The 26,702-nt window shown below is 35.3% G+C and overlaps 1 protein-coding gene across 22 annotated transcripts in view; it reads left to right on the forward strand.

The window, feature by feature from the left end:
- CEP170 (centrosomal protein 170) overlaps positions 1-26,702 on the forward strand; it is a 130,411-nt gene that overhangs the window by 61,465 nt on the left and 42,244 nt on the right. For 14 of the 22 annotated variants that reach the window (XM_054500939.2, XM_063667396.1, XM_054500955.2 and 11 more), the window contains exons 8-12: positions 1,780-2,256; positions 6,873-7,036; positions 7,223-7,516; positions 20,500-20,649; positions 23,601-23,727. In XM_054500939.2, coding sequence (XP_054356914.1) covers positions 1,780-2,256; positions 6,873-7,036; positions 7,223-7,516; positions 20,500-20,649; positions 23,601-23,727 — 1,212 coding nt within the window. The remainder of the gene's footprint in view (positions 1-1,779; positions 2,257-6,872; positions 7,037-7,222; positions 7,517-20,499; positions 20,650-23,600; positions 23,728-26,702) is intronic. The other 8 variants (XM_054501047.2, XM_063667863.1, XM_063667896.1 and 5 more) reach the window with 1 other exon arrangement.

The raw sequence follows: 26,702 nt of genomic DNA on the forward strand, positions 1-26,702 counted from the left end.
AAAAAATCAATGTCTGAAAAAATAGAAAAATAACATTAATGAACTATTAATATATGAGAAGCAGTTAATACATTTTATTCTAATGGAAATTTTAACTAACATGACTTCAGAGTAAACACTCAAAAGTCCAACTGAACATTTTATTTTTAAGAAAAAGATAAATTAACTCTTTAATCAAACATTTTTTTAAACTTAGGTCATGTCATATAAATGTATGATTATTTCTCTGATAATGTAGAGTTTTTCCAATACTTTCCTTTCATGTTCAATGATAGGAAAGCTGAGTAGATTTTAAAAGGGATAATTTTTCACAGTGAAAATTACAATTTATTCTTTCATATTATATGTTCTCTTTGCCTTGTGTTTAGATTTTTTGGACAATTTATTATTATGATATTTATTGTGGAAATGGAGCTTGTTGTCTTCCGTGCCCTATCCCACATGCTTGATTATGAAAGAGAGATGTTACTATATCATTCTTCTGTAACCTAAAAGCAGTCAGGTTTTATATTATTTCATATTCAGACTGCTGTCAAGAAACCAATTATAGTACCTGACAGATCCCACTAAAATTTAATCTTTGAAAAGATGTTTCAAAAGACCAAATGCTTCACTTAATTAGAAAATGTTTGGAAACAACCTAGTCTCCCTGTATTGCCTTGTTTTCCTAATAAATTGTAAGTGATTTTTCTATTAATCTGTTTAAAAGCAGAATTTCTTTTTGAGCTTTAGGGAAATATGTCTCATTTCAACTTGCTCTTCATTTTGATAATGGACATGCTTTGCTTCTTCAACAACAGGACAATAGCATCTTTAATTTTTTATTTTGCATTTGCATACCGAAAACGTTTTAGTTGTCATTTTCATTTATGTATTTTATTCATAAATGCATCTATTTTTATACTTTTGTATTAGATTCTGAGGCAACAGAAGAATAGTGATAGTGTTCCAGAGTTGCTTGCTCCTTCTGCCAACTCATGTTAATCTGAGGTTTACAATTCAGCTTTCCTCCAAGGATTTTTGACACTTTTGCATATTCTGCTGTATGGAAATGTAAACTTCCAGAGTTATTGTCTGGAAACTGAATTTCCTATTTTAACCTTATTTCTTTCACACTGCTGCTTGGATTGCAAACCACATGTTTTAGTCTTTATAAAATGTTTGTATCTTCTTGCAAGGATCGCACTTCAGCAATATCTTTGTCATTCTGAAAGTAGTGTTTCTGAATGTAATGGTGAAGAATGGTAAGTGGAATCATTACTTCCAGAAGATCACTTACATATTTACTTCATGTTTGTATTCTCATTTGAGTACCTATTCTCCTTTGGAGCACTACATGTGTTCATATATATTTCAGATATCTCATCTTGGTGACTTGAGAAGGGAGTTCATGGTTTTTCTGTCACTTTTTATATATACATTGAACATGCATCTCCATCTACATTTTATTTTAATTCTTTTGGACCTTGATGAATTCTAGATCCAAGTTGGAAAAAATACGGATCTAGCCATGCAAGATCCATTTCTTAACTGCTTTGCTCTCATTTGCCATTGCTGCTGCTTATCTTCCATCCCCTATTGGTAATCCAATAGCATGTTTACAATCAAGATTCTTTCTTCTCTGTGACATTTGTTCTGTGATATAAATGCCATTGGTTTTCATCCAGACTGTGATCTGCCTTCTGGTTCTCACAGAGTAGTACACATGGCCATTACCAGACTCCCTCAAGTGCCAGAAGCAATCAAATATTTTGAATTTTCTCTTATTTTTCTCATTAGGGTGCAGCATAGATGCCAAGCAAGTTGAGGAACAATCTGCAGCTGCAAATGAAGAAGTACTTTTTCCTTTCTGTAGGGAACCAAGTTATTTTGAAATCCCTACAAAAGAATTCCAGCAACCATCACAAATAACAGAAAGCACTATTCATGAAATCCCAACAAAAGACACACCAAGTTCCCATATAACAGGTGCAGGGCATGCTTCATTTACCATTGAATTTGATGACAGTACCCCAGGGAAGGTAACTATTAGAGACCATGTGACAAAGTTTACTTCTGATCAGCGCCACAAGTCCAAGAAGTCTTCTCCTGGAACTCAAGACTTGCCGGGGATTCAAACAGGAATGATGGCACCCGAAAACAAAGTCGCTGACTGGCTAGCACAAAACAACCCTCCTCAAATGCTATGGGAAAGAACAGAAGAGGATTCTAAAAGCATTAAAAGTGATGTTCCAGTGTACTTGAAAAGGTTGAAAGGTAAAGTGATTTGATCATTCAGAACTTCCTATTTTACGATAAAGAAAATCTGGTCTTCAGTTACTAGACTACTCATAGATACTTACATGGTAGAAAACATTCTGCTTTTTTCAAAGGTTATATTTAGTCTTAAAACTCAACAGGAAGCCACACTGCCCATGTCCAACTTCCTCATTCAAAATAGTCTTTCTTCATTTTCTTGACAAAACCAGATTGGTTTTATGAGCTTATATTTATGCTGTAAAACATGTTTCTTTTTCTTCTAGAAATATAAAATTTATTAAGTTCACCAGTAGAGTTCCCTAGAAAACGAGTTCCATCATTTTCTTGATTTAAGGAAAAGATATATTCAATTCTGTTCTCTATTGAGATCAATATCTAGATCCTGAAAGAAATTTTAAGCCATTTGGTCTGAGCCAAAATTCCACTTGGGTAATGCAGTCACATCATTGATGGAGTGCTTCAAAGTATTCTCAGTGTTTACACATAAAACAAAGATTTTTGGTTTAGAAATATTTGGTAGGATCTATTAATCCAGTTTAAAAATTTTTTTAATATTAGGACTTGATGAAAATTAGAGCTGAATGTTCATTTTTGAAACAGTTATATATACTTCATTTGTGTAGAACTTAGCCAAAATTAGTAAAATTTGTATGTTTGTACATCGATATATCAGATAATCGTTTTTTCTCATTGGTTTTGCCAGTTAAATTTAGAATTCATTGAATATAGATTTATGTTACTCTATCTTTTATTTAATAAGCTAACTATAAGGAAAACGATTTTGAACAAATTGTGATTACATGTTTATCTGACCATTCTTTTACTATATTAGGAGTTTTTGTACTCCTAACACTTCATCTAGTACTCGAACATGTGATAGGTACTAATTTGAATAAACAATGGGTGACTTCTCTGTCAATGACAAGACTGGCCCTGATTTAATCTGTACCTTGTGTCCTGGCATTCTGATCAAGTAATGAAGAAATAGTATTTGTACACTTATTTCTGATTTGCTTCTAAGACATTTCCTGACAGCGAGATGATGTGATTACCTAATTATTTGTTGGAGCCTATCACAATATTTAATTATAGTTATCAGCAGTTACCTGGCATATGTATTTTTGAGACATGATTGTGACCTTTTACTTCTAGACAATACGTAATTGAGACATTTCGTTTATATAGGTTAACACTCACAAATAAATAGGCTGTTTATATGAATTGGATAAATAATATTCATATCCTAGTACAGTATAAGAGGTAGCTGAACCTTGAGAATTTAGAAATAGCTTAGACTTTTTAAAACCACTCTTAATAAACAAAAACTGAGGTAAAATATCCTTTTAAAATATAATCATTTTAAAAATACCTTTATTAAACCCATTTATAACTTATTTTAGTCATTATAAGTATTTTCTGTATTGACTATTATTATTACTGTTATTATTTATGTATTTTTTTTTTGAGGCAGAGTCTTGCTTTGTCGCCCAGGCTGGAGTGCAGTGGCGCGATCTCAGCTCACTGCAAGCTCCACCTCCCGAGTTCATGGCATTCTCCTGCCTCAGTCTCCCAAGTAGCTGGGACTACAGGCGCCTACCACCACGCCCGGCTAATTTTTTGTATTTTTAGTAGAGACGGGGTTTCACCATGTTAGCCAGGATGGTCTCGATCTCCTGACCTCGTGATCCGCCCGCCTCAACCTCCCAAAGTGCTGGGATTACAGGCGTGAGCCACCGTGCCCAGCCTGTATTGACTATTATTTTTAAGCCATTATTTTAAAACATTCTCTCTTCACGAGGCCCATTTGTGGGCCTAATTCCAAATAGAGGGATTAATGTCCACATGTATACTGTATCTGTATTTTAATGATTAGATCTTTTAAGCCCTTACTAGAAATTATGTAATCATTTTACTGTTGTCCTTCAAAGTTGATTTATAGGTAGACCTACATTCCAGTATGGTGCCAATGTGAGAACTCTTCTTTTGGATTTGCCTTCAGACCATTTTACAAGCCATTGAAGATAGTGTTTTTGTGAATATAACTCATTTTTGATCCAAGATAGACTCATTTTACTTTTCTGGACATGTGTATAAATGACATGTGAGTTTCTCCAAAAGTCAGAGCTTCCATCATTAAATAACAATTTTCCATGATGTAGGATATAAAAAGTATATAGCCAGACTCTAAATAAATGTAATTATAGCAAATAATAAAAATTTTACAAAAATTAGGTTTTCAGCAACTGTTTAAAGAATTGAAAGTAGGCAAAACAAAACTAAAACAAAAAACTTCGCTCCTACAAGAGTAAAGTGCAAGTGCTTTGGGACAGTGAGGAAAATAAACCCCATACACTTTAACCCTTTAGGAGAGTTGCCACTGCTTTAGGCCACACTGAGTTGTTACAGCTAACCTACCCTAAAAATATTAAAAGGACTTCAACGTATTTAGGCTTGGTTAATGATAAGCAAAGGAAAGTAAAGAACTTGGTGAGGACTGTTTCCTGGTGACTTTTTTATTGAGAAGAAACAGAAAATTGCAGCTGTTATGAGATGTTGACTGGTATAACCCTGACAAAATACAAGAGGGAATGGTAATTTTCCAAAAAAGAAAATGACTAATTTATAAGAAAAGTTTTGAACTACAAGTTATAGGAAAGATATTTGAAAGGGCCTGATACCACTAAGTGCCAGATTTTATGTATTGGAATCAGAATTAAATTCTGTGAAGATGATATTTTCATTAAAATTTTTCTGTATGTGCGTGATCTGTTATTTGTTCTTATGGTACAGCGAATATTGGAATTTAGTTATTTTCAGCTCTTAGAAACTGGATTCCTTTTCAATTAGAGCCAATACAACAGTGAAATAGGTTGTAAAATCTAGTGTTTTTAATGAAGTCTATATTTGAACTAGTGAGTTTGTTTGGGCTTGCCTTTCATCTGCTATCTGTTATTCCTAGCTTAATTACCTGAGGCAGGGATTTCATTAATTAATCCCATTTTTTCTTTTCAGATTGCATTTTGAGTAGTCAACAATTTGAAGAAAGATCTTCAGATTTGTTGTCATATGATTTTTATAGTATTAATCACTATTTGATAGACGTGATCTCCAAATCACCTTCATTTTGATCTTACTTCCTTTGTTTCCCTTGCCTATTACTTTTCCAAGACATGACCCTTTTCTGTGTGTTCTGCAGTTCTCTCTTCTGTGTCTTCTCATTCCTTTTATGCACCACATTTTTATAACTAGCGTTTCTGTGTTAAATCATTGGGACCAGTTAGTAATCTCTAAATTCATTAGGAACAACCTATAAACATTAACACTCAACTTCCCTAGACATAGGTCATTTGCTTCTCCCACCCCCAAGTCTTTCATGTCTGATCATATTATTATTTGTTTGGTACCATATTTTGTTTGGTACCATATTATTCAGTGGGTGTTCAGATTAAAATTTGTAGCCCAGGTAAATTTAAAAATCAGATTTAGTCCTGGAAGCATTAGAATGTACCTTGTTGACTAAATTCATTTATAGCTAAAGAAGCTTAAAACTAATTTAAGCTCTGATTTGTGATTCCATTTAAAACATGCATAGAATAACTTGACTTTCTAATAATTTCATGCTATAATACAATATCATTTGATTATTTTTATCATATACTTATTATTTAGATAATGAGAATTTTTAAATCAGGAAAAAAATAATTTTTGTGTCATCACATCCAAAACCTAACAGAACCATTAAGGGTAACTATTTAGTGGCTTTTACTTGCTCTAAAATAGAAAAACCTTTGTTAAAGAGGTGATCTTTCAAAATTCAAATATATTCTAACCTGGTATGCTTCATGGGGAAAATAGCTGGTTATATTTAGCACCATGCTGTTTGCCCAGTGGTCCTTAGATCTAGGTGGAGATTTCATAGATGACCCTTTGCATTGATAGACCTCTCAGCATGCTTTCTTTAACTGTAAAGCCACTAGAGTTTCAAGTGCAAATGCAGTTTTCAAAAATTCTCATAGCTGGAAAGATATTTGGAAAAAATTTTGCAATAATTAGTGGGGACTACAAATTTGAATCTTTTTAATAAAAAGGAAAAATATGCTGAGCTTCTGAAAGTATTGAACATCAGTGAAGCTTAAGATTCATCACATTTTTACAATACTTGTGTTCTCATTTCCTGTGTAACAGTAAGCATTTCAGTGACATTACCCTTTTTCTTGTCTTTTTTCATCTCTAATGCTAGAGTCAAATTTTTTATTGCTAAATAAGGTGTATAATTTGAAGGCAGAATTAATGTTTATTGATGTTAGGAATACAAATATCGCAGAGATAGAGCATCGATTATCTATTAAGACATTGATGAAACATTATAAAGTTAAAATTTGGAGAAAGGCGATCCTATTCAGTTGTTCATAAAGGACCTCATTGTTAGTTGATAAAATTTGAATGTAACCATTGCAATTGAGCAAGTTTGCCGAGCCTGTTACTGAAGAGAACATATGACTTTGGATTGAAAAGGAGGAGGGGAGCAAAACAAATAGCACTTTTGTGTATGCTTCTAAATTTCTACATGGGACTTTTTCCTTCTCTATTGTGTGGTTTCTTTTTGTATCCAGGAAATAAACATGATGATGGTACGCAAAGTGATTCAGAGAACGCTGGGGCTCACAGGCGCTGTAGCAAACGTGCAACTCTTGAGGAACACTTAAGACGCCACCATTCAGAACACAAAAAGCTACAGAAGGTCCAGGCTACTGAAAACCATCAAGACCAAGCTGTTGTAAGTCAAACTGCTTTTATGATTGCATTCTTTGATGAAGACAATCCCAGAAAAAGAAGGTCATATTCTTTTACTCAAAGTGCGGGAATCTTGTGTCAGGAAACTACACATTCAACACCACATACAAAACTTGAGAAAGCAAAGTCTCCAACAGCAGATGCCAAAGTGGTTTCTTTGTCTTTACAGACTAGCTCTGCGCATCACAGAGGGGGGCATGGTGTTCCACATGGGAAATTGTTAAAACAGAAATCAGAGGAGCCATCGGTGTCAATACCCTTCCTACAAACTGCATTATTAAGAAGTTCAGGGAGTCTTGGGCACAGACCAAGCCAGGAGATGGATAAAATGTTAAAAAATCAAGCAACTTCTGCTACTTCTGAAAAGGATAATGATGATGACCAAAGTGACAAGGGTACTTATACCATTGAGTTAGAGAATCCCAACAGTGAGGAAGTGGAAGCAAGAAAAATGATTGACAAGGTAAATAATTGAAATTTGAGTGTGATCTTAGTTGTTGTGTGGTGTATTTGACTGGTGGAAATTATTGGAGAGTCAGCATGAGATGTTGTCATGCAGTCAGTGGTATGTGAATTTTAGGGTTTTGTTAGGGAACTGCAAGACTAACAGTAAGACCAACATGCTTTGTGATTTTATTTGCTGATATTCTGAATTTACCTGAGTTTCATACATAAAGCTCTGTACATTTAAAAGGTTTGGACCTTTGAAATTTGTGTAAATTAAAGATAGGTTTTTAAAATAGTATGCTTTGGACATTCTTGCTTTGCATTTATTTAAAAAATAAAAAGAAACAACCAACAAACATTGCTATAACTCTGTTAACATAAATGTAGATATTAGCCAAGAATAGTTAACCACAGATTTCCTGCCTGCTGATTTCATGTTGGAAGCAGATGAAAATACTTATTTTAGCTTTGTTCTTTGTCTGTATTTTTTCTTAATTTCTATTCACTGCTGTCATTGGTGATAGAGGAGAAGTATATGAAAACAAAATCAGTTGTTTATGATTTAGTTTACTAGTTTAGTCATGTATATGACCAGTCGTGATGGTTATCTACATTTCAAGTATGTTCTTTGATATTATTGGTTAGAGTGTATAAGGATTGTTGCATGGTTTAAAAAGTAATTTTTCTCAGTTTTGCCAATGGTCGTGAAAGGTTGACTTTAGAATCAGCTATCAAGGTTGCCATTGAAAGTAATGGCAAAAACCGCAGTGACTTTTGCACCAAGCTAATATTACCTCTTGCAAAATAGCAGTATCCGTTTGGCTAAACGTTAATCTTTTGTTTGAATTCTTGTTACTCAAATCCGCTCCATACTCAAATCCACTCTTGTTACTCAAATATGCTCCAAGCAGCATAAATATTACTTGGAAGCTTGTTAGAAATGCAGCTTCTCAGGCCCATCCTATATATACCAAGTCAAAATCTACATTAGAAATGAGATCTCCAGTTGACTAATGTGCACGTTAACATTTGAGATGCACGTATTTAGATGATGAGTTTCTGGAATGGCCTCTCAGGGAGGAGGGCGAGATAAGATAACCCTTCGGGATGCAGGAAAAATATCAGAACTTAATGTTTACTTTTATTTTCATATTTTTAATTTTTATTTTGGATTGTGTTCTATAGTGTATAAAATCTCTTACTACACTCTAAGAGAGTACATATAATTTCTAAACATACATTTATTGTGGAGTACGTGCTTAAAGTTTACCACTGAGCTGCTTAACTCCAAACTTTTGGAGACCCATTGTCTGGGAAATAGGTGAGCAATATTATAGTTGTTAATGTGAAAAGTATAGCGTTTAAGACACATCTAATGTTTCTTAATGACTGATCATAATGGCTGATGTCTTCCCATTAAAGGATTATTTTGCAGTAAAGGATTTTATATATATATATAGAGAGAGAGAGAGAGAGAGAGAGTGCAGTTTAAGAACATGGACACTTGTAAGCAGACAGATCTGGGATTAAATATAAACTTTGCATGTGCTAGTGTGTGCCCTTGGGTAAAGTTACTTCTTTAAGCCTGTCTCTTTTATCTCTGAAACAGAGGAGATATCACTAGATTATAAAAAGAATTCAATAAAACATATAAAAGGCTTATCACAATACCTGTCTTATTATATTGCTTTATAAGTGTTGCTTTATCATTACTGTTATTAGGAGTTTCCACATTTGAATCTCTACATAAAGTATTGACAAATCCCAGAATGTTCTTTCAACACTGAAAGGGTTAAATATAAAACCACAGTGAAAGTGACAGTGTGAGGGGCTAGCTTGGCCAGGACAGCAGAAAGCCAAGAAAGAAGTCATTGTAACAGATGAAACTCTTCAGGAAACTGCTGGATAGAGAGAGTGGCCGCAAAACCTGTTTTACACCTGTTGCCTACAATTATCATAAGCATCATTTTTTATTCTCAGAGTCCATTTTGACAGCAAATTACATGGTCACGCTATGGATAGAGAAACCCAAGACTTTAGAGCAGGGGTCATTTAAAGGGGTAATGGTAGTATGTGACTGCGTACATAGTTCAGAGTCATTGTTAGTTTGTATAAACCAGAAAATGAAGCTGACACCATATTGCTGGGAAGAACAAAGCTCACTACATTATCTTGTGACTACCAAAGAAAAAAAGCTAAGATTCCATTAGCTTGAATCCACATAAAGCTTAAAGCCAAATTCGGGCTAATTAAAGTCAGGCTCTGGGAAAACAAAAGCATAGAAGCAGGAATCATATGTCTGAGTAAGATGAAGTAACCTGTGGGTATGAAGAGAACAAAGACCAACAACAGCCAGAAGGAAGGCAGAAAAAGCACTTTGGGAGGATAGGAGTAGATACAGGCATCATATCAAGTTGCCTGGATGAGTGTTGTCGTCCAGTTTCTCCACTTTGAAATTTGGGTGTGTGGGATGGAAGTTGGGGCCATCAGCTGTTGTTTGTCTGAATTTAAATGTTCTTTGGTCCTGGAAACGTTCATGTGGTCTAACTCTTCTTTTTCACGTCATCATTTGAGATGTGTTCTATTTCATTGATTCATTTATTTAGCAACTTTAATTCAACATTAACTATGTGCCAGGCTTTGTGTCTACGAGAAGGTGATTCATAATGAAAAGACTGAGCTCTTTCTCTCAAGAAATGGCTGTGTACTAGAATAGATATACACAGACGAAAACCAATACTTTAAAAATAAAGCTGTTGGAGGAAAGCTACCAATAGCTTCCAAGAGGAGATCTCAGGTCTTCAGAGGACATTCCTTCCTCAGAGAAGTCTTCAGTCATTCAGTTAAAAAAAAAAAAAAAAGTAGTCACTGTCATCAACTTGTTTCATTTTAATCATAAGCTTTATTACTGCTTCACTAGTTCACTGATTATTCATTTGCCTCCCCACTCCCATTGGAGAGAGACACAAACAAATGTGGTAAACTCCATGACTGTAGGAACCTAGTGCCAGCATATAAAATGTCCTCAATAAATATTGCCAGCTGAGCTACTCATGAAACATACGTAATTAATCCCATAGCAGGCATTCTAGGTAGAGTTTTCCAGAAATATGGATAGCCTATTCGAAAGCACAGCATCACACATGAGTTCTTCAGAGGACCACAGTTACTATTGAAGAGATGAGATTGGACTCGATATTGAAGCTCATTATATATCATACTGAGGACTTTAATGCTGAAGGCAGTGGGGAATCATTGAAAACATTTAAGTAGGGCAATGACATGGTCGAGTCACTGTCAGAAGTATGAAGTATGGATTGAACATTGGACATGTCAGAAGCACAGAAGGCAATCTAAAAGCTGCTGTCATGTCCAGTAGTCAATCAGTTAATGAGTAGATCTTCGGTAAGAGGTCTCGGCTAAAAATACAGATCTGGGAATTATTAGACAATAGAGGGCAGCTGTCTTAGTATGTTTTGTGTTGCTATATCTGAGAGTGGGTAGCTTATCAAGAAAAGAGGTTTATTTAGCTCACAATTCTGTAGGCTGGGAAATTCTAGAGCATAGCTCCACATATGGCTGGCTTATGTTAAGGGCTACATGCTGGGTCAAAACATTGTAGAGAAAGTCAGAGGGGAAGTGGACATATGCAAAAAGGCAAAACAAGAGGGGCTGCCTTACTTTATAACAGTCTACTATGAAGGGAACAAATCCATTCCCATAAGAACAAGAACTCACAAGACAGCATTAATATATTCATGAGAGATCTGCCTTTTTGACCCAAACACTTCCCACTAGGCCTCACCTCCCAACACTGTCACACTGGCAATTAAACTTCTACGTGAGTTTTGGCAGGGACAAAGCACATCCAAACCATAGCAGTAATTGAATACAAAATAAGAGATGAGATCAGTCAGAGAAAATGTATAGGGTGAGAGGAAATAAAGTATGAAAATCTCAGCAACACCAACATTGATGGACAAAGGAGAAGGGCGAACAAAGGAAACTGAAAAGTATGAAACAGGAATAAGAGAAAACCAAAGGAATATGTAGCATCTTGGAATCAAAAGCAGAGCCAAGAGAAGTCAGTAAGCAACAGTATCACATGACACTGATGTTAACTATGATGAGCACAGAATGCCTTTTCAGTTTTTCTCCAAAATACATTGTAATTCTTGGGCTAAAGAAGATGAGCAAACCATGTATTTGCATCTTACCTTGGGAAGAGTTGAATAACATTAAAATAGGATTTCTTTAAAGAGATGACCAAGCTAAACTGCTGTATCCTTATTTTTCTGTGCTGGTAGTAGTTAAAAGATAGTGAACTACCTACCCTCTTTTTCTGTCGCCAAGTTATGAGATTACAGCATTTGGGTTTGTATTTTGGGGCTGTCTCTCTCAATAGATCACCTTATTTTATGCATGTCCTCAAATTCACCTTTAAAATGTTAACACAAATACCTGATATTGATAAAGACCTCTTAAGTTTTACTTCTAAGTTTACGTGGAAATACACTATAAGAAAGTGCTGTTGACTGCCTAGATTAAAGGCATTTATCTCTCATAGTAGTAATTATCTCTCCCAACCCTCTCTCCCTTGGCCTCTCTGATAACTGCCTTCCCATCACAGTACCAGTTTCTTCTCTCCACTCTTCCATCAAAAGAGATAACCACTGAGGCAAGAGGAAGACCTTGTCAGGGTTACTCCCTAACCTCCTAAGCTAAATAGGAGAAACTTGTGGTAAGAACAGAAAGCTAAACATTAAAGGAACAAGAAAAAATGATCATTGTGGAGGGCTTGAGGAACTATCCTCTTGAAATATTTCTCCTCATAAATTTCATGCCATAGACCAACTCTGCCAGATACTTTTCTTGTCCTGAGTTTTGATTCTTGTTCATTGTATCAATATATCCCCCCCAACAAAGCCTCTTATTAGCATCTTTTCTTCCCTCATAGGGCCTGGTCACTGCTGGTTCTATAAGCAACAGTTGGTATGGAAGAATCTAGAGCCAGGAGACCTATAACAAAACTAGAAACACAGGAGGAAGAACATTTACAGTAGTGAGTCAAACAGCTCAAGAAAGTCAGTGCTGAGGATCTGGACCCTGTGAAAATATTCCAAACCCTGAAAGTCACAACTAGATTTAAGATGAGATCCAAGTAAGAGCTAGGGAAACGATGATAAACCAGAATCAAAATCTATGTAGACAGTGCTACATAGAACTCAGAGGAAGGCAGGATGTCCAAAGTCCACTCAAATAGAAAATTAGATGTGCATGGGAACTCAAGGAGTAGGAGATCAAGTAAGAGCCTTGGACAATAGGAGAAGACTTTGACAACAGAGTCAGCATTTTTATTTTTGACTGAGCAAATTTTTCTATATTGAGAATTTTTTCTTTTTAATTTCTACCAGGAGAGCTTACTTTTGGTTTCTCTGATTAGTTCTCCTCAACCCTTCTTAACCTCTGCTGCCTCCTTCCTGGGTTTAAGAAACCCTCTCCTGCTATGTTAATTTCCAAAGCTTCATGAGGGAACCCTCACCTTTTATTCAGCCAGAGGCCTAACATAGTAGGTTTGCCCTCATTTTCCTTTCTCTCTTATTGTATGAAATTCTATTTATTTTCCTCTTTGAGGAAATTGTGCCCTCAATCTAATAAGCTCTTCTTTGTGTTTTTGGCATGCCTAGCTTCTCATAATTCATTTTATTTATTCCTTCCATCTTTTTATTGTGGAAAATATATATAACATAAAATTTATCATCTTAGCTATTTTTAAGTGTAGAGTTTAGTGTTATTAAATACGTTTAAAATGTTGCACAACCATCACCACCATCCATCTCTGTAACTTTTTGTCTTGAAAAATGGAAACTCTATACCCATCTCATAAATTTCACTTTGAAGTGGCTTTTACTCACCACTCTATTTAAAGTAGCTGCATCATTCACTTCGTCTGTCTCTCCATCAGATTGTCATGTTCTGTTTTCTTTATAGAACTCACTTCCATCTGGTTTATTTTCTGTTTGTCCACTCTAAGATGATGTTATTTGTCTTGTTCACATCTGTATCCCTTGTGTCTAGAACAGTGTCTGGCATGTAATAGACACTCAATAAATATCTTTTGAATGTGAATGAATGAGAAAGAAAAATTTGTGACCTGCTTTTTCATTTGTTAGCATTTGTATATGATTCGTTGTATATTGGCTAACTTATTTCAATGAAGTTATAGATTAATTAAATCCAACCAGGCCCCCACAAAGAAATTTTTCTGCATTTTTATATGCTGAAACTAGTTTATATCTTTATTCCAAAATAACTTGTTAAAATATATAGTTTAAAACCTTGTATATATTATAAACTTAGCTTCATAATATTAAGTATGAAAGCTGCAAAGATAGTCTTAGAAGAAGAAATGTATACATTTCAGGGAGATGCTGTGATAAATAGACTAGACTTACCTTTGAGTTCCTAGCAATACCTACCTGACAGCTTCCAGCTGGAAAATCTGCTTGGCAAGGAAAGGGGAATATGATTATTGATGAACAGCCAGCTTATAGGGACTGTAAGAGGGGATGCGTGACCAGGGAATGAACCATAAAAAGGAGAGAAATTGGACATTTAAATTTTAGAGGAATTAGATGAGATCTAAGTATAATTTGAAGATAGGAAAGAAAGAGCAAATCGAGAAAGATGTAGGAAGTGATGGGAGGGAAGAGATTATGGATGTAAGACTTCTAAGTAATGGGGAGAATCAAGGACACAAGATAGGTTAAAAGGGAAAACAAAGATTTAAGAACATGTTTTCACCCAGACAGGGGAGCAAAGGAAGAAGATAGAGGCTGAGCGCAGTGACTCACGCCTGTAATCCCAGCACTTTGTGGGGCCAAGGCGGGTGGATCACGAGGTCAGGAGATTGACACCATCCTGGCTAACATGGTGAAACCCCCTCTCTACTAAAAATACAAAAAAAAATAGCAGGGCATGGGGCATGAGCCTGCAATCCCAGCTACTTGGGAGGCTGAGGCAGGAGAATCGCTTGAACCCGGGAGGCGGAGGTTGCAGTGAGCCAAGATCGCGCCACTGCACTCCAGCCTGGGTGACAGAGCAAGACCCATATCAAAACAAAAAGAAGATAGAGTCCCATTTAAAGAAAATATGAGGTAAAATTCATATAATATAAAATTGACTATTTTAGCCATTTGGAGTGTACAATTCAGTGATTCACAAGCTTGTACAACCATCAGCACTATCTTAATTTCAGGGCATTTTCATCACTGCAAAACAAAATCTCATAATCATTAAGCAGTCGTTTCCCATTCTTTCCTCTCCCAGCCTCCTGGCAGCCACTAATCTACTTTTTGTCTCTATGGATTTGCTTATTCTAGACATTTTATATAAATGGAATCATATTATATGTGGCCTTTTGTGTCTGGCTACTTTCACTTGGAATAATGTTTTCAAGGTTCACATGTGTTGTAACCTGTATCAGTACTTCATTCCCTGTGTTTTTTTTTTTTTTATGAGACAGAGTCTCACTCTGTCGCCCAGGCTCGAGTGCAGTGGCTTGATCTCGGCTCACTGTAACCTCCACCTCCTGGATTCATGCGATTCTCCTGTCTCAGCCTCGCTAGTAGCTGGGACTACAGGCACATGCCACCACGCCTGGCTAATTTTCCTATTTTTAGTAGAGGTGGGTTTCGCCATGTTGGCCAGGCTGGTCTCAAACTCCTGACCTCAGGTGATCCACCCGCCTCGGCCTCCCAAAGTGCTGGAATTACAGGCATGAGCCACCACGCCCTGCCCATTCCTTTTTATGGATGAATAAATATCTTATTGCTTGCATAAACCACATTTTATTCATCTATTCATCCACAGATGGGTAATTGTGTTGTTTCTTCCTTTGGCTGTTGTAACACTGCTGTGAATGTGCATGTACACATATTTATTTGTGTACCAGGATAAATTATAAAATGTCTCTCCTGGCTACCTTTCTGTGCTCTTCTAATAATTTTGTCTGAATTTTAAATTTAAAAGTTGATGACAAATATGTGATAAAAATCACAGTGTTAAATATTCAGAATAACTTATTCCATTGAATTTTAAGGGATTTTTATTTTTAAAAGTAAAATTAGATTTTCATAGACAATTACAAAAATAAATTCTCCTCTTAAGTCATCCTGATTTAGTTCCTTGAAACTAGTGGCTAGAATTCTGCATAATTCTTAATTCTTAAAGTGTCAAATTATTTTCATGGGCCATGGGAACCTCTACTATTGATTTGATCCAACAGAGACCCTGCTCTCCTTACCCAAGAAGACTTTGCTCATTGAGGAGAAAGATGTTCTGGTTATCTGAGGTTGAAACTTGAAACTTGAGTACATTTTTACTTGGACACCTTAATGTGATATACTAATGCAATACTGTTTTTCAGTTGTTACTTTAAAATAAGACTGTAGAAGTTAGATGTTTAATCTGCCATTATATTTTTCATTTCTGTGGGAATATGAATTCTGAATTCCTACTGATTTGGATATTTTTTAAACTGATAAATTAGCACTATTGCTATTGAATTATCATTTTGCTCTACATTGTATTACTATATTTTTATGCCTACATCTTACCCCATGGCGCTTCTCTTCTTTCACAATGGTCTCTATTTTCTGTCACAATCAGCAAGCTTCCTGTATCTGATGTTACTAAATGTAAATTTTCACCTCTCTGCAAATATTCAATAGGTAGGATATTTATCCCCGTGAAAGTTGACCCTGTATCCCCCATCCTCACCATTCTGATTTCAGAATTGGACACTGTGGATCTTTGCACAGACTGAGCTTTTAAACAATAATGACTGTGATCATAATATGCTAGTGAAAAAAATCAGTCAAACTTTTCATAGGTTTGGTTTGTATTGTACGAGTTTGTTATCTGGAGAATGTTTAGTCTCTTTAAACTTTAAAATCTAAAAATATAGTTTGGTTCTTATGGATATTTGGTTTTAATTACAGAATATTCCTGCATGGTTCTTTCAGGTGACAGCCTCTTCTTTTTATAAGCTCCTTTATCAGACCTAACCTTCTCAAAAGCAAAGACTGTCATACAGATTTTGTAATCCCCTGCAGTGGCTAGCCAAGTAGCCTGTGGAGAGTAAGTGCCGTTCCTCAGTAACAGGTTGTTAAAATTGTTTAGAGTAGCCACTGAGCTTTGGGTTTGAAATCCCAAAGTGAAATGCCAAATATACAAATGTATTCAGAAGAAAAGATTGTTTCATGATTATTGGAGTGGGATAGGGAGGGAGGTACTGCCTTCTTACCCCAGACCTAAAGGCCATGGCAGAGGGATTGTGGCTCACTCCACAAATAGAGATGTATCTACTCGGATCGGGGGACCTGTAGGAGAGAATATGTGAAAGCCACTTCCTACGCCCAATATGAATGAGTTGTCTTTGAACATCTGCCAGGCCCAGACAGCTCTCCATGCAAGTGCAAGTTCACAAAGAAGTTTTCTACTCCTGTCCTATTCCGCCTTCCTTTGATCCTACTCTGGAAGAATTAGAAACTGGCAAACTTGGGATACAAGCATAAAAATTAGGTATCTCATCTCCCTCCCCACTGTGGACTTCTAGCCTACAGAAGTTCCTAGCTGAGTGAAAGACCTGGATTTTGTACTATCTCGTGTCTGGAATTTGGATTGAGACCAGGCCAGAGAAGAGACTCATGAGCCTCGAGCTGAGATACTGTGTTGGAAATACCTTCGAGGCCGGGCGTTGTGGCTCACGCTTGTAATCCCAGCACTTTTGGAAGCCGAGGCGGGCGGATCATGAGGTTAGGAGATTGAGACCATCCTGGCTAACACGGTGAAATCCTGTCTCTACTAAAAATACAAAAAATTAGCCGGGCGTGGTGGCGGGCGCCTGTAGTCCCAGCTACTCGGGAGGCTGAGGCAGGAGAATGGCGTGAACCCGGGAGGCGGAGCTTGCAGCGAGCCGAGATCCCGCCACTGCACTCCAGCCTGGGCGACAGAGCGAGACTCCGTCTCAAAAAAAAAAAAAAAAAAAAAGAAATACCTTTGAGCCTTCCAGCAGGTGGGATGACAGTAAGCGACAGTCTATATAGTTGGTAATTGAAGTGAAGCCTTGCATGTTCCTAGGTGAAATCACCTGGGAACAGAATCTAAAATGAAAGGTGAGAGAACCTAGCATACTTGGTTTTGGTTTTGAGGAGCTCTCTAGTTCTGTACAATTATCAGCTCTTTTTTCAGATTGTAGGTACCTTTTTTATAAGTGTGAAAAGTACACTAACTTTAAGTATATAGACAGTATAAACTTTATATCTTTGTTTTCACATAAAAGTTGTCACAAGTGGATGTGTTTCTACTTAGAGGCAGAAACGCATAGATACGGATTTCAATCTGGATTGGTAGTCATTGCTATCATTAATTTGTCAAAACGCTGTCAAAACAGATGTGAAATTTGAAGGCTTCTTTCCCCACACTGTAGTAGGTCAGGCCCTACCACTTGTTTGGAGAAGAAATAATTGTTACTTAATAATGTATGTATAGCTGTCTCTAATGCTTTAAAAGGAATCTTTCGAACATCATCCAAGTATTTTCTGCCCTGCTTCAGCTCCCCTTCCTCACAGGATTAGTTCTTCGTGTGTTTTTTGTTGTCTGAATTTCAAAGTGGTGTCAGAAGTGATTTAGAGAGGTTCATGATATTTTATTTGAAACTGCTGGTGCTTAAAATGTTTGAGGAAATCAAGTTTTTAGTGTGGATTAGAATATTCATCAGAAAATCACTCAAGGTAATTTCTAAATTACATGTCAAAGAGAGGCAAAATGCAAGTACTCATGTGGTTATTTTAACTTTAAAACTTGAGTTAGATTTTTGTTAGTAATTATAAAATAAGGAAATAAACTTCAGTAAAATTGGAGTTCAGTGACTTGAGTTAGGAATGATTAATTTTTTTAAAGACGGACACAAATAACTTGAATAGCTATAATTTGCTTTCTTTACAAGTGGGGGTTAAAGGTAGAGGACACAGGTTATACTCTGGTTTTTTCACTGCTGTTAAACTTAATGCTAATGTTAAGCAAAATGAAGCAGTTTTTGTTTTTTCCCTTCTGTACATTGTGCTTCCATGTATTAAAATTCATATTTGATTTAAAATAAACAATATATAATTTGCTCTTAAAGCAAAGATATTTAAATATTGAGTTCAGGAGAATATTAAATCATAATTCTTGACAATTATAGTTATGTTAGAATTAAATATTAAGTAATAAGGCCATCTAGTGGTAAAATTTTCAAGTTTTAGTGAATGAGAAAGTCTGATATCTGTTTCACTAAGTATGAACTTTAGATACAGATAGCTGTACTATAAGACCATTAAAACTTTATGTCTAGAAAATAGTTTAGCCTGAGGTAGCTTCTCCTTATAGAAAATGAAGGCTCTCTGGTTATATCCTAAAGATCCTGTCTGCAAATTGCTCATTCAAATGCATGATATTTTTCTAGATTGTAATAATCAGAGCCACAAACAATAACTATAAAGAATAAAAATTGGGAACAGAGTGGAGATTTAATAGCAGAATAGAATGTTAAACTGTATATGCCTGAAATTTTTCCATTCCATTCTGTGGCATCCGGGGCCTATTGTGTGCCAGGGAATGAGTAAGACTCAGGTCCTGCCCGTAAAAGAAGCACGCCATTGTTGGTCTTTGTATTTAGAACTTTTCAGAAGTGTTGGACATTGACAACTTGCTTTTTGAAACAGTTAATCTTGAATAGGCTTGGAGTCTGCATTTCAAACAAAGGTCTTTAAGGGATTGTTAGGCAAATATAGTTTGAGAATTATGCTATCTACTATGTGGCAATTATACAATAAAATGGCATCTTAGAAAATTTTATGTGTAAATGTAACTCAGATATGTAAATGGTAAACATTTGCTAGGGAAGGAACAGATAAAATGAGCCACATGTTTATAGTTTTTCAACAAGTGTCACAAAAATAATAGAGCAAAGAAGCTGAAAAGAAACTGAGGAGATACTTTTTTCTAACTCTTTGCATTGTTGTAGTGTTTAACAGCATTATTACATCTTTTTTTTTTTTTTTTGAAACAGGGTCTCACTTTCTCCCCCAGGCTGGAATGCAGTGGCGTGATTTCAGCTCACTGTAACCTCCGCCTCCTGGGTTCAAGCTATTTTCTTGCCTCAGCCTCCCAAGTAGCTGGGACTATAGGTGCGTGGCACCACGCCCAGCTAATTTTTGTATTTTTAGTAGAAATGGGGTTTCACCATGTTGGCCAGGCTGGTCTGGAACTCCTGACCTCAAGTGATCTACTCGCCTCGGCCTCCCAAAGTGCTGGGATTACAGGTGTGTGCCACCATGCCCGGCCTATTAAATCTTTTAACAAATAAAATACGTCTTGAATATTTTTTTTTTAATCAAACAAGACATTTGCTAAATGTTAAAAAAGGGATAGTTACTTTCGGCCAGGCATGTTGGCTCATGCCTGTAATCCCAGCAGTTTGGGAGGCCGAGGCGGGCGGATCACCTGAGGTCGGGAGTTCGAGACCAGCCTGACCAACATGGAAAAACCCTGTCTCTACTGAAAATACAAAATTAGCCGGGCATGGTGGCGCATGCCTGTAATCCCAGCCACTTGGGAAGCTGAGACAGGAAAATCGCTTGAACCCGGGAGGCGGAGGTTGCGGTAAGCCGAGATCACGCCATTGTACTCCAGCCTGGGCAACAAGAGCGAAACTCCGTCTCAAAAAAAAAAAAAGGATAATTACTTTCACATAAGCTGTGACTGCCTGCTTTCGTTTCTAGCTATCACAGTTAGCTGTTACTGTCATTCAAGAAGTTTTCCTTTGTTTTGAAATTAACTATTAAAAATAATTTGGAATATTTTTATTTGCCTCTGAAGTTAATTATATTATTCACATATTAATCTTGTGTTCAGACTTTTCATTTTCATTTATAAAATAATTTTTCCCTCTAGGTGTTTGGAGTAGATGACAATCAGGATTATAATAGGCCTGTTATCAATGAAAAACATAAAGATCTAATAAAAGATTGGGCTCTCAGTTCTGCTGCAGCAGTAATGGAAGAAAGAAAACCACTGACTACATCTGGATTTCACCACTCAGAGGTATACATCTCTTCTGTGTACCTATTTGTATGCATAAAGTATGAATTCTTTTTTTTTTTTTTGTATGAGACAGTTTCACTCTGTTGCCCAGGCTGGAGTGCAATGGCAGGATCTCAGCTCACTGCAGCCTCTGCCATCTGAGTTCAAGTGATTCTCCTGCTTCAGCGTCCCAAGTAGCTGTGATTACAGGCGTGCACCGCCATGCCTGGCTAATTTCGTATTTTTAGTAGAGACAGGGTTTCACCCTGTTGGTCAGGCTGGTCTCGAACTCCTGACCTCAAGTGACCTACCCGCCTCAGCCTCCCAAAGTGTGAGGATTACAGGCATGAGTCACCGCACTTGGCCTGAATTCTTATCATTTGTAAATTACATTATTTTAAGCAATTAATGTATCTCCTTGTAAAATGCTTCTAAAAGCTAAATTTTTTGAAATTTATTTTCTAATGAAAGCCTAAAGCAATTTTGCAGTAATTCAACTTCAATTTTTATTAGATTTTAGAAATATTCATTTGTCAATGAGGAAAATATTAGTTTTCAGTAAGCAGTTAATGAGCTATATGCTCATGGTTCTGATTGGCATTATGAGATAAAACAAGAAACATACGCTGTTTATACTTTCTTGGAAGTATGTTTCCTGTATATCATACCAGGAAACATGTAGGAGGGCACTACCTGATAGATACAATTTATATACCTCAGTAACTGCAAATACAGTACAGCCCAGGATATAATTAGAATAATATGAAATTAATTAAGGATTGCTTGGTTAAGATAATTACAGAGTCAGTATGCTTAGTAGAGCTAGAAAGATCTGACCCAGAGCTGCCACTTTTAGCTGAAAGCTTTTGAATCAGTCACTTCTCCCTAATCTTCTGTTTTCTCATCTACACAAATGGCATTTTTGATAAAATCTATTTACAGAGAATTTAATGAAGTATATAAAGCATCCAGCATAGTACTTGCCTGAGATTTATGCACTTAACAAATGTTTTTTACCTTTATCAGAAATGATATTAGAATTTCATACCACACTGGTGTGTCAAAAAGAAATGTAAAAAAAGTATCTAAGGCATAAGTACTAATTATTATTTATTCAGATAATAAGAGCTAACCTTCAATGGAAGCTTTCGTTCTCTGACTCATGCTATATTGTCTCTCAGGAAATGAACTAATTTGTAATATACAAATATAAATTAATAGAAAATAGAAAATAAAAGAAGAAAATAAAATATAAAAGAAGAAAATCAAGGTATAAATAAAGAAAATATAAATAAAATGTTACATTTGTATGAAGTATAAATAAGATTTGTTTTTTACATACAGGTAAATAGACCTATATGTTTGTTTATTAATGTTAAAATTGTTTCTTTTTATGGCCTATTTCCTGAAAACTGTCAAAGCAATTACTGTATTTTAGTGATCATTATTTCCCCGTGATTGGGAGAATTTTTATTCTGGTTTCTGTTTTATGAGATATTTAATTTACTTATTGAAAGCAGGTGATAGTTATTTGAGGCAATATGTTGCCATTCTGAGTAATTCAGGAATGGTTTTGGTAAATGTGAATTTAAATAGACTCTCTTCTTTCTTCTCTATTCCCTCAACCCCTGCCAAGCAAAAGCTATAGCCCTAGTAGGTTCCTTTGTAGGAATTAACCTAACATTACCTAACAGGACATTTAGAACACTCTTCACAGAATGGTTTTACATAAGCGTGTGTCAGTGACACTTACACTGTTGGTATTCGTAGTATGGTCCACATGGCTCTGGTACCACCTTTGCTACTCAGAAATGTGGGCAGGTAACAGAAAACCTTGGATGGGATTAAGGATGCAGCAGGCTTTGGTATCCTTAGGAGGCTTCACTGTATGTGTGTCATTCTCTACACTTACTATTCTTTTTTTTTTTTTTTGAGACAGAGTCTCCTTCTGTCTCCCAGGCTGGAGTGCAGCGGTGCCATCTCGGCTCACTGCAACCTCTGCCTCCCGGGTTCACGTGATTCCCCTGCCTCAGCCTCACAAGTAGCTGGGACTACATGTGCATGCCACCATGCCTGGCTAATTTTTGTGTTTTTAGTAGAGACGAGGTTTTGCCATGTTGGCCAGGCTGGTCTCGAACTCCTGACCTCAGGTGATCCACCCGCCTTGGCCTCCCAAAATGCTGGGATTACAGGCAGGAGCAACCACACCTGGCCTATACTTACTATTCTTACCTACTATTCTTGAAATCTTATAGTGATTTATCTATTTGAAGTCTTCACTTCTTCAGTGTTTAGCTTGTCATTATTAATGTATTAAATCTGGCACTTTTTTTTTTCTTTTTGAGACAAAGTCTTGCTCTGTTGCCAGGCTGGAGTGCAGTGGCACGATCTCAGCTCACTGCAACCTCCATCTCCTGGGTTCAAGCAATTCTCCTGCCTCAGCCTCCTGAGTAGCTGGGATTACAGTCATACGCCACCATGCCCAGCTAATTTTTGTATTTTTAGTAGAGACAGGGTTTCACCATGTTGGCCAGGATGGTCTCGATCTCCTGACCTCGTTATCCACCTGTCTTGGCCTCCCAAAGTACTAGGATTACAGGCATCAACCACCACACCCGGCCCAAATCTGACACTCTTAATAAAATATTTGTTTTGACTAGTTCGTAATAAAGTTTTCATCATAGCTTTCCACTCCCTAGTTGTCATTATAGTTTTCATATGAAGCCTTGGCTTGTCTTGGATTTTCATTGAGTGGTGTCATTTTTAGTAACACAGTTTTTTTCAGAGAAAATCTTTATTTTCTAGAGAATTTTTATTTTATATAAGAGAAAATTTAATCAATGATAATATAGCAAGGTGAGGTTTAATTATGTGTTTGTATGACAAGTTAATGTGACTAAATGAAATTTTCTTTCATGAGACTCAGATATGACCAGGCTGCATGATTTTGTTTTCTTATTTTTCTCCTTTAGGAAGGCACATCTTCATCTGGAAGCAAACGTTGGGTTTCACAGTGGGCTAGTTTGGCTGCCAATCATACAAGGCATGATCAAGAAGAAAGGATAGTGGAATTTTCTGCATCTCTTCCTTTAGAGAATGGTATTCTCTTTCTCCCTTTCATTCTTTCTCCCTTTCATTCTTTATCCCTTTTTTCTTCTCTTTCTCCATTTCTCTCTCTTTCTCTTACTCTTCTCTGCTTTTTGTGAATCATATATCAGTTGTTATTATAAAAAACAAGCCAAATCTATATAGTAAGAAGTAAGTTAAACCTAAATGAACATATTCACATATTCTCATGCTGATAAATGAATTTATTTTATAAGTAAAAAGCTGATTTTTATTAGATATTGTATATTTTGAGGGATTTTAAGCAGGGGACAAATTCTAAGTGATAAAACTCTTTTTTGAGAAATTTTGTGGACTTCATAAGTTGAGACTTCCTAAGGACAGGTGGACAGACACCAGCTTGGATTTAATAGTTCATTCCGAGGCACTTTTAATTTTAGTTGTAAATTTCTGCTGTTGAAAATAAGAATGGTTTTTAAATTTTGTCTTTACTTTTAAATGAAAATTCTTCCTACTCTTTCTGATATGCTAATATCTTAAGATATGATTTTGACCAATGATGCAGCTATTATTAAAGTATAATCTTAACTGAAGATAAGGAAATAATTTGTAGATGAAGCATATATATGTGTGTGTATATATTACATATAAAGATGAAGCACATATATATTATATATGTAAGTTAAAATTTAAAAATAAGCTGAAGACAGGTCCAAACGATTTCATTCATAAATACAACAGATATTTATTGAGTGCCTACTTCATGTGGTACATTTAGTGAAAAAGAAATTAATAATCTTACAAATCTATGTAGTATGATTTTTATTACCTTTTATATTTCTCTGAACAGAAATATAAACACTTTTTAAACAAAATGAAATTGTGTACCTTCAAGGATTTCATCATTATTTTTTGTTCATTAGTTTTCTAATTAACAATAAGACCCTGAAAGGAGGATGAGGAGATGAAGGTCAAAAGGTACAAAATCTCAGTTAGACAGGTGGAAGAAGCTTTTTTTTCCTGAGGTCTACTGCACAGCATGGTGAATATAGTTAATAATATAGTACTGTACATTTTAGATGTTCTCATCACAAAAAATGTTAACTCTTTGAGGTGATGAATATGCTAAGTAGCTTGATTTAATTATTTCACATTGTATTTATGGTCAACATTTTATACACCATAAACGTATTCCAATATAAATTGTCAACTTACAATAAAAAATTAAAATAAAAAACTTATCCAAGTTGAAAAATAAATACTTATAGTTAAAAAACAAAAAGACCCTCAATGAGATTTTGTATGTGGCTTTTATCTGTTTTCTTAATTTCATCCTGGTTGAAAATGGAAATTTGTTTTGTCTCAGGCTTGTGGCACCCCAAAAATCTGTTTTAAGAATTTTGTAAGTATTAGAAGTATTTGAGGAAGCTACATAGCAGTGTACTAGAAAAGCTACATCATTTATTTATATTAGAATCTAGGAGTTATTGATAGTGTTACCAGAAATTCTTTTGAGGGAACAGAGTCATTTGGTTCATATAAACTGTGTTTAGGAAACAAAGAAACCAGACAGAAGGCTAGATTAATTTACCAAAGAATCTATTATAAAATTATTAAGTATTATCTATCTGTGAAAAGCAAAGTTCTATCCTTGTTATAAAAAATAATAGATCACTTAGCTTTCATGATCTCATTTCTATTTCATCATATTTAAATGAACTTATTTACATAAGCTGATAAATCCACTTAAATAATAAAACGTTTTTGTTAAACATGTTGAATGTATATGAGGAGGGGGCAGTATGAGAAATACTAGAAAAATACAAATAAAGTAGCCATTACATTCTAGATGCTTCAGTTAGCACTAAGGAGATAAGATATATGAAAGAAGAAACAAAACAAGATATAACATGATTAATGACTAAATTAAAGTTAAATCTATCAGTTCAGTATGGATTTTCCTCCATAATAACCACTGTATTGATATGATATTTAAATACTAAACTTTTAGGATTATAAAGAGAAAAAAAAAGACCCACTGAAGCTATATCTAGTATCTTTTCTCCATTTATCCCTAAAAGATTAGGAAGCTTTATATGTTAATTTATATTTCCCTGAAAAGATGTTTCCGTTTTCTCAGAAATACATTCCATTTTTAATAGTCAGGAAAATCCTTAAATATTCTCAAATTCTCTCATGTGGAAAAATCAAAATATGTATTTTCTCATTGGCTTCTACTTGAAAAAAAAGAAAGGGATTTTGTATTTCCGTATGTGGCATTAATAACCAGAAGACTATAATTTAAAAATTCCTCAATTTATAAAATTTTGCTATGTCCTAACTATGAAAAGTCTGCTATTTAACATACTTACAATTTTTAAAATTCTTTTAATCAGCTATAGATTTTTTTTAAATGTTGTTAAAAGTTCTGCATTTTTCATTTTACTTAGGAAATCCAAAATTGTCATTCTTTCAAGTAGATAATACTTTTTAAAAACTAGATATGTTGTTCTTCTCTACTATGTAGTTGAAAATATAGAAAACAAACAATGTTTATTTGACATTCTCTGTATAAATCTACAATAGATTCTGGTTTTTTGAGTAAACCTCAAGGATGGAAAGTTACAAAAGTGAGAATGAACACAGTGAACTTCCCTTCTATAAAACACATTAAGAGGAAAGAAGAGCAATATATTTAGGTTTAAGATCAGATGACCCTTTTATACCATTATGACTATAGTTAATAACAATGCCTTGTATATCTGAAATAGCTGAAAGTAGATCTTAAATGTTGTCACCACAAAAAAGATAAGTACGTGAGGTAATAGATATATTAATTAGCTTGACTTAGCCATTCCATAATGGTATACATATATCAAAACATCATGTTATACACCACAAATATATATAATTTTTGTCAATTCATAAATAGAAAATTAAATATATGGAAGGAGAAAAATGATCAGATGACTCTAATTTTCATCTCATACAATTGGCCTTCCTGACTT

The sequence above is a fragment of the Pongo pygmaeus genome, chromosome 1 (assembly GCF_028885625.2).
Source record: "Pongo pygmaeus isolate AG05252 chromosome 1, NHGRI_mPonPyg2-v2.0_pri, whole genome shotgun sequence".
In the NCBI taxonomy this organism is placed as follows: domain Eukaryota; kingdom Metazoa; phylum Chordata; class Mammalia; order Primates; family Hominidae; genus Pongo; species Pongo pygmaeus.